Source organism: Drosophila santomea, chromosome 2R, assembly GCF_016746245.2.
Source record: "Drosophila santomea strain STO CAGO 1482 chromosome 2R, Prin_Dsan_1.1, whole genome shotgun sequence".
Lineage (NCBI taxonomy): Eukaryota > Metazoa > Arthropoda > Insecta > Diptera > Drosophilidae > Drosophila > Drosophila santomea.
Genome location: NC_053017.2, coordinates 16,769,021 through 16,777,679, shown reverse-complemented (window position 1 = coordinate 16,777,679; position 8,659 = coordinate 16,769,021). Strand labels below are relative to the sequence as shown.

Here is an 8,659-nt window from a genome sequence, read left to right as displayed (position 1 = left end):
GTGATCAGATAGATTTCAGCGGCGTTCGACGACGGAAGCAATTCAGTAGCATTGGCGAAATGGCGAGGAATCTGGAAGATAGTTGCAACATGGCAAACGCCAAATACGTGAGCATTAATAGGGATTACCGCGAGCCGTACGCCGCCCACTTCAGCGCCTTGAGGGATGCGGTGTACTCGCATTGGAAGGGATCGGGAGTTCTGGGCAAGCTGCTCAAGGGAACAACACTGGGCGGTATGTGGTACTCGCCAATTGGCTCTCTCTTCTCCATTGGCAGCCGTTTTCGTTCGCGTAGTGTGTGAAAAAACGAGAAAGTCGGCTTGCAGTGGCTTAAAAGTAACAAATTACATTACAAATTACTAAGTAATAAGAATGCGATAAGAAACTAGTACGACTATCAATAATAATATTGGTTCATTTATTAAATAATTTTTCGATTCCTGTTAATCTACTTAGAGGCGTATACCTTACTTCTAACAAGACAGTCTAAATGTTTACAATTTTTCCAATCAATAAGTACTTTTCTTTCGCTTTCCTCGTAATCTGAACAAACATCGTATATATGTATACATTTTATGGTACAGAACGTGACTCTCAACTTCCGGCTGCAAAAAGAAATATACAGATATGTGTATACTTAGCTGCGTTGAGTATTAAGTTCTAGAAGAATCCAACCAGTTTTATTGGCTTCTTATGGTCTAGGACAACAGTGGCATATCAGACTTTCGCCGCTAGTTTCCTAGAAGTCGAAATGCAATTGAAATTCTGCAGTAAAAGTAGTTGGGATACGAGTATCTTATCTTTGCTGGTTGACAGAAGCATTTATTGCATTTATGCCCTGTATAGGTGGATATGGCGATAAGGTCAAGGTATCAATGCCCGATGAGTACGACTTGGTTGTCCATCTAGTCTTTCCGGAAAATGACAAAATCGTTGTCAAGGCGGATGCGAGCAAGCCAGGTGAGATTGATGAAGAGAAACAATTTTACTGGTAAGCGCTAGAAAGCCATTTTGCACAGGCAACGTCATACTGGACATGACCAAGGTGATGGAGATTATCGGGAATCGGGAGCCCAACAAGCCAGTGTTTGATCTCCTCCAGAAAATCGTGAACAACAAAAAGCAGCTGCTGGAGGACAAGCTGCAGAGCTTCCTGCAGGGCATCATGAACCAGACGCTCAACAAAATGTGCAATCAGATCGAGGTGCAAGGCGAGATCTCGAAGCTTACATATAAGAAGTGCGGCCCCGCCCACACGATCTTTGTGGAGGGGCCTTGCAAGTACTCCGTGGACTTCGTGCCAGCCATCAAGCTTTCAGCAGCACAAGTGATCTTGGCTCCGGAGCAAAGGAAACATTTTGCTGGAACGCTCTACTGGGATGCCGTTCCGAAGCCCATGAAGCCAGCCAAATGCGACAACGTATCCTTCAGGGCCTCCTTCTATGAGGCAGAGCGCCGTCTGCTCCACGGAAAGCAGTTCCTGAAGTCCGGAATCCGTCTGATGAAGCAGAACCGCAATGTAAAGAACAAGGCGAACCTAAAGAGCTACCACATCAAGACGGTCTTCCTGTGGCAGTTGATCGCAAAGGATGCCAGCTACTGGCAAAAACCCGTTAAAGATATACTTATCGAGGTGAATATCAAATATATTTCGAATTCATTCGAATAATCTCATAATTTTGTAATGTTGTTATAGATGATGAGCAAACTGGCGGACTCGTTAGCTTTGACGCCGAGGAAGGGCAGGTTGCCCTTTTTCTGGGACCCCAAACTGGACATGTTTGCCGACCTAACCGACTGCCAGCGAATTGATATGTTCAACTACTTGAGGAAGTGCGAGTATACCTTCCGCAAGGCCGACGGAAATCTGAATGACGACAACGAGAACAATGTGCAGAACTCTTTCAGTACGAACACCACGTACACTTCCAAATCAAGGCAATTCGTATTAAAGATTCATTTTCCCAAAGGTGGCGGTAGGAACAAAGGAGCTGAGAACAGGCCATCGAATGGACAGAAAAAGGAAAACACCACAAAGGAAAGCAAACCTGCTGCTGCTGAACCAACTAAGTTCATGAAAACCAAAGTGGCCGCCACATCCAATCCTCCAGCTCAAGCTTCAACTAAGACTTCGGATGCAAAAACACAACTTAGTGAACCGAAGAAGCCCTTGGCGCCCGCCACCTCAAATCCCAAGTCGAAGTCACCCATCACTGCCGATGCAAAGGTGTCACCTGCTCCTAGCAAAGCAAATCCCAATCCTAGCGAGCAGAAGGTGAAGTCTACTCCCGTCAAACCAAATCCAAAACCGAACGTACAGCAACAGCAGGCTAAACCGAATCCTGCCGATCAGAACAGGATCAATCCAAATGCCAATGGTGCACAGCCCAAAACTGATGCCAACTCGTACTCTTGCCAGATAAGTTAAAAATGTAAAACGTAGGAGGGAAGTGGGGGCGGTCTGTGTTCTGTGAGTTGAAAGAGTTTTATTAACAGCAAAATGAAAATAAGTTTGATCTTAACCGTTCGATCTTAAGCCTAGTCCTTGCTTCCGATGGCCGCGTGATGTGGTCGTCGTTGTTAAGTCGGTGGTGCATTTACAGGCCGCCTCCGGATCTGTCCACGCTGATCTTCTGCTTCAGATTGGCCGCCTCGTGCTTCTGCTCCTCCAGCTCCGCCATGCGCGCAAATCGGGAGTAGGCCACGTCGCCGGTCTTGATGGCCGACATCATCTGGAATTTGAAATGAATGTTAGTGTTGTTCGTGTACTTTCTTTGTAAAACGTTTATACTTGAAAACACAAATATATAAAATATATACATATATACTCGTATTGAATGAAGTGAATTTTTCGTAAGCAAAATTTCTTGTCCTGGGAATGCCCCTAGTTTAGTTTATGGCTCACCTGAAGGTATTCGTCCAGCTCCACCTGGCCGTTCATGTTTGTATCGATCTCGCGCAGGATTTCGTGCAGCTGCTCGCCGGAGACGTCGCCATCGCCGAAGCTCTTGAGGGCGCGGCGGATATCGTTGATGGAGACGTAGCCCTTCTTGTCCTTGTCGATCAGCTGGAAGCGCTTGATGTACGTCTGGATCTCCTCCTTGGACAGCTTGATGGGTATGCGCTCCTTGGAGGTGCGGTTCACCGAGTGTCCCATCTCGTTGGCCAGGAACTCGGTGGCGTGCTTAATCTGGCGCTCCTTCTCGTCCTTGGACCAGCCCAGCTCCTCGCCCATGATGTCAACGATCACTGGCAGCGCCTCCTGGGCCGCCTGCACATTGAGGAAGGCCAGTCGCAGGCGACGGGCGATCATATCGACGGCGGTACAGGCGTACTCCCGCACTCCGTACCGGATCTCGGCATCGATGTACGGGAACTCGGGGTGGATGCGGTTGCCGATGATGGGCCAACGCTTGCCGGTGAGCGAGGCCATCTTGGACACGGCGAAGGCGCGGTCACCGTACGACTTGGCCAGGTGCTGGGCCACCTCGCACTCGAGTCCGAAGTCCTGCACCAGACGGATGTACATGGTCGGGGTCCAGCCCTGTCCGCCCTCGATCTTCAGATAAGCGGTTACCGCCTCGGCGCGCTCTGGCTTTAAGTTGCATGCTGCAATTAGAACATCCGTGGATTACGTAATTGCCGGAGTAGGAATGGTTATAAAGTAACCGGATATTGAATCATTGACTAATTCAGTTATGGAGAATCATCAAATCTTATCTTAGTTACTTATCAGTATCATAAATGAATAAGATAGACATCGTAAACAGTTTCCAGCACACCAGTCATCCATTATAAAATCAAATTGAACTGGAGGACTCACCCTTGATTGCCGCATCGATGGTGTGCTCGGCCATGGCCCTATAGGTGGTCCACTTGCCGCCAGCGATGGTGATGAGATTGGAGGGGCTAACGTGGACGATGTGGTTGCGGGCCAGGGACTGGGTGTCGTCCTTGTTGGGATCGGAGACAAGTGGGCGGATGCCGCTCCAGGCGGAGAGCACATCGCCGCGGCGCACCTCCACGTCCGCATTCAGATAGTTCTTGATCTCGTTGAGGATGAACTGGATCTCGTCCTCGGTGGGCGTGGGGTTGTGGGTGATTTCGCAGGGCAGGTCGGTGGTGCCGGCGATCGTCTGCCTCTGCCAGGGCAGGAAGAAGATGACGCGGCCATCGGAGGTGGAGGGATCCAGCAGACCCATCTGATCGGGACTGTAGTAGCCAGGCAGTACGATATGAACACCGGAACTGGGACAGCAGATGCTCTTCACCGTCGGGTTGTCCATCTTGCGAATGGAGTCCGTAAAGGGACCGGCGGCATTCACAATGCACTTGGCCTTCACGGTGAACTCCTTGCCGGAGATATGATCCTTGACCTTGGCTCCGCACAGCACCTGTTTGCCAGTGCCGTCGTCCTTTTTGAGCAGCTCCTTCACCTCCACGTGATTGCACACCGTGGCGCCGTGGCGAGCAGCAGTCAGCGCCACCGCCAGACACATCCTGGCATCGTCCTGCTGGCCATCATAGTAGACAATGGCGCCGCACAGCTTGTCCTTCTTGAGCATGGGGAACAGTTCGAGGGCATCCTTCTTGGAGAGGTAGTACGAGCTCTTCACGTTGCGATCGCCGGCCACCAGATCGTAGGCCTTGATGCCCACCCAGTAGTAGGGCACCTGCCACCATCTGCAGAATCGGGATTATCTAGTTAGCTATGTCACGGATATGGAGCAGAGGTAGTATTGCAATTTACGTGTAGACTGGCAGCATGATGGGCAGTGGGTGGGTCAAGTGGGGCGCCGATTCCAGCATGGTGGCGCGCTCAGCCAGCGCCTCCTTCACCATGCGGTACTGCTCTAGATCTAGCTGAGATGGCAGTGGATGGTTAGCACTCTACTGTGGGGGAGGTTCTAGCCGAAGGTCTAGACTCTGATAACTTACGCCCAAAATGGCCTTCTGCAGGTATCGCACGCCGCCATGGATGAGCTTCGTGGAGCGCGAGGAGGTGCCGCTGGCAAAGTCATCCAGCTCCACCAGGGCGGTCTTAAGACCTTTGATTGGGGAAAAGAAGAAGGCGTTTCTTAAAGGCAATTCCAGTCGGTGAGAATCATTGCACACTTACCCCTCGTGACCGAGTCCAGAGCACATCCAGCTCCCGTGGCTCCGCCGCCGATGATCAGCACATCGAACTCCTCGCCGCTCATCAGGGATTTGATCTGATCCCCACGCGGGGGCAGCGTGCGCTTCCTCTTCGGCGGCACGGTGGCATTGTTAACCTGGTCGGGGTATAAGGGTCTTAAATAGAGTGATTTAAGTTTAGGGATCTTAACGACTACGTACCACATGGGGGGTGTTCCAGCGGTCCAGGGTGTACGAGGCCAGGACGGAACCCACACAGGCGCTGGCGGCTGTTACGCCGAACTTGAACATTCGCGAGGTCATCCCGGGGATCTCTCACGAAACTATGTTGAAACGATCGAGTATTATATTGTGCTGCAAAGGTCAAAAAGCAATCGCAATCAATTTCACTTATTTTTAGTGCGCCTCAGCTCATAAGTATGCAATAAAAACGAACAACTTCTGATATTATACATACATATGTATGTTTTGTGGCGTTCTCACTTATTTTATATTGGCATTTTCAGGATTCTCAGATTGAAAGTGTTCCTAAATATTATATAGGATCTATAAACTAATAATAAACACTTATTATGCACACATTTTTCTATTAATAAACCACTTGTTTGAAATTAACTTTAAGGGTATACTATGGCATTAAATAATTCGCTCCTTAAGAAGGATTTTCATGTTTGGGAACACTATGGAACACTGTTCACTATTCACTGTTCCCACTTTTGATACTGCCGTGACACAACTGTTTGCAAATCTGCAACTCGAAACTTGTTTTACAAATGTTTCTCAGTTTTTAGGAATTTGATGATATCACAAACACCATAAAATCTGGCATTAAACAGCAAATTGAATTCCGAATTAATTTTGCACTCTTTTTGCTCTCTCTCTCTCTCACTTGCGCTCTCGGTTATATTTCCATCGGCTCTTTGGCGCGCTTTTGGCTTTTACAGCTGATGGGAGCTTTTGCGTAAAGCTTTTGGCCAACTATCCGTTCTCTTCCCATTGGAAGGTTCCATTCCATTCCCGTCCATCGGATTCCGAATGTGTGTTAAATCAATACTGCTGGCGCCCAGATAAAGATACGGATACGAAAGTTGGGATCCGGAATACTGGACACAAACCAGAACGTAATCCGCACAGCTGCATGCTGGACGCACTATTTCGGTGGCTCCAAATCGCTCCAATGCAAACCGATTCGAGTAGAATAGAATCGAATCGTGACAATGTTTACCTTTTGGCTTCCAGGCCGCGAGCGCCTCAGCAACAGACTGAATCCGAGTGCGAAACACAAAAATGCCGAAATCGAAATCGAAATCGCCCGATTGTCGAGTATGACCGAGAACGAGAATGAGAATGAGTATGCCAATGGCAATGCGAACGGAACGTTTTTAGCGGCCGTAATGGCATGTGAAAATGATTACATCAGAGTTTGAGTCACTTTTCCGCGACACTCGCAGTCGATTTTCGCCGCTTTCCGCTTTCCGCATCCGCACTCGGCCAAGGCAAATCGGTTATTGAGCTCACCTAGTTGTGGCTCTGGATGCTATCTGATCCGATTCCGAATTCGAATCCGAATACGATTCCGGGCCTGGAACTGCTGAGCTGAGAACTGGAAGCGAGACTCCTCCGCTTGCTCCGTCCGTTTGGTTCGCCAGTCGCCGTTGCTCTGCGAATATATTGCACTGCACTGCATTCAGCTTTTTTTTCCGCTCGAGAAAACTTTTGCTGCACTTCGTCGTGGTGCTCGTGCTCGGCGCCATCAGCTGTTGGGCCACGCCCTCCTCCCCAGCCATCCGCCCCGTTTTGGCCCGGCTAATTGGCCAAATGGCAGATCTCAAGATGCCAGACTCTCGTGCTGCAGCAGCTACTTTTTCTCGCTTTTGCATGAGATGCGCAGGAGATGCTCAACCGCGCTCCTAGTGCAATGTTGTTTCACGATAGTGTCCTTAGTACTTCCGTTTTATAAGACATATCCAATAGATACATTCCATTAGCTTGGAATTTAGTAATGAATGGTGCTGAATATCAGGTAATTTTAGTGACCTTTCTCTCACTCTGTGTGGAAACAGTTGTTTTTGAGGTGTAACCATCTTTAATTCAACAGTCTTTCGGGGCTTAAATAGATAATAAATATCCTTAAATTTTCACAAGCATCCTTTAGCACATCACCATAAATAAATGTAGTTAACACAGTCGGAAATTTTCCATTCCACTTTTTACAAATGCTGTATTTCATTTGGCGGAAAGTATTATCCAAGAATGTTGAGAGCGATAAGCACTAGTTTTGTATATACATATATGTTTATTTTGTGTCACGAACTGTTTCACATAAAATTAAACAAACTACCCGACGGATATATCTACATACGTATGAACCGATCACTAAACGAGTATCTTCTCGTGTTTCTGCTGAAACTACTACCTCGTTTTTGGCACCTGCGAGATGCGCCCACGTTGTGTGTCGGAGCGAATTGGTTCTGTAACTGGCGGCGGACGGGCAGCGTATCTGATATTTTTATTGTTTCGCGCTCTTCGCTCGCCAGATTCAGATTATTCAATTATGCGGCGAGTGCTGTTGCTGCTGATAGAAGGCTGCGCGGGCCAGCAAGGCTGCTCTTCCGTGAATTTCCACGGCACGCCATCGAAATCGATTCGGGAACTAAACGCCTGATAAGAGCGCCCATTTCACAAGTGCCTCACGCATTTCGAGGGCAACCGGCTTATGAATGAATCACACATGGATACGAACGGTCCACGGGGCGTATGAATACGTATAGTATCTTTTCTTGTGGGGGGTTGTACATTAGGCATTAGACTGTGCTCTCGATCGGCTGACTGGGCTGACTGGTCTGACTGGGCTGATTCCGTAGACAGTGAGCAGACGGAGCAGAAGACTCAAGTACGGACGAACTGCGTCATCGTACACGAGATGGCCTGGGTTAGGTAGGTCAGTTTCACTTGCGCAATTAAGCAAGAACTTTCCATCGCTATTTATACTCGTACATGGGCCGTCGATTTGTCGAATCGGGATCCTACAAGCAGCCCGTACAGACCCGTGCTAAGTACAGACCTACAAACGACCTTGGCATTCCCAAATTAAAACGTCTGGCTAATTGTGCCGAAAGCGCACTTATCACGCCGCCTGTAACTGATACAAAGTATCCAACGTCTTGTCCGCCGGAGCACGGAGCACCTAACACGCACCAGCGGCGTGCAGAGCGCTCCGCCCACGCTGGAATATAATAGTATTGTATTTGCACAAATGCCAGCGAAAGACGAACACCTACATATGTATATATATATATGCCATTTAGTATACAGAGTATGGGTTTTTAAGATCGTCGGCGTCGCCAGTCGACAACGTATCTCTATCTGCCGATGTCGGCGACGACGCGTTGTTTGCTAGCACGTGAACATTATCAATGGACGCGTAGACGGAAGGCGGGGTAATTTGACTTTGCCGCGACCAGAACAACAAATCAGCAAAATCAACCAGATAGGAATAGGGTTGGACCGGCACCAGTGGAGG

General features: G+C 48.6%; 2 protein-coding genes across 4 annotated transcripts; one reads left to right on the top strand and one right to left on the bottom strand.

Moving 5' to 3' along the window:
- LOC120447203 lies at positions 1-2,432 on the top strand. 2 transcript variants are annotated; one of them, XM_039628697.2, is made up of 5 exons: positions 1-234; positions 847-960; positions 1,020-1,633; positions 1,697-1,907; positions 1,971-2,432. In XM_039628697.2, exons 1-5 carry the CDS (start codon positions 60-62, stop codon positions 2,426-2,428), a joined length of 1,572 nt encoding a protein of 523 aa, XP_039484631.1. In that variant the 5' UTR covers positions 1-59; the 3' UTR covers positions 2,429-2,432. The 2 variants fall into 2 exon arrangements, with proteins under 2 accessions (XP_039484631.1, XP_039484632.1); XM_039628698.2 differs by having other exon boundaries at positions 42-107.
- Positions 2,433-2,466: 34 nt separating this feature from the next.
- LOC120447202 (glycerol-3-phosphate dehydrogenase, mitochondrial) lies at positions 2,467-7,681 on the bottom strand. Of its 2 annotated transcripts, none has more exons than XM_039628695.2 (8): positions 7,553-7,681; positions 5,338-5,490; positions 5,120-5,273; positions 4,939-5,048; positions 4,751-4,863; positions 3,824-4,683; positions 2,906-3,609; positions 2,467-2,732 (listed from the first exon to the last, which is right to left on the bottom strand). In XM_039628695.2, the coding sequence occupies exons 2-8, from the start codon at positions 5,437-5,439 to the stop codon at positions 2,598-2,600; spliced, it is 2,178 nt and encodes a 725-aa protein (XP_039484629.1). In that variant the 5' UTR covers positions 5,440-5,490; positions 7,553-7,681; the 3' UTR covers positions 2,467-2,597. The 2 variants fall into 2 exon arrangements, with proteins under 2 accessions (XP_039484629.1, XP_039484628.1); XM_039628694.2 differs by lacking the exon at positions 7,553-7,681 and adding an exon at positions 6,655-6,811.
- Between the last annotated feature and the right edge of the window lie 978 nt (positions 7,682-8,659).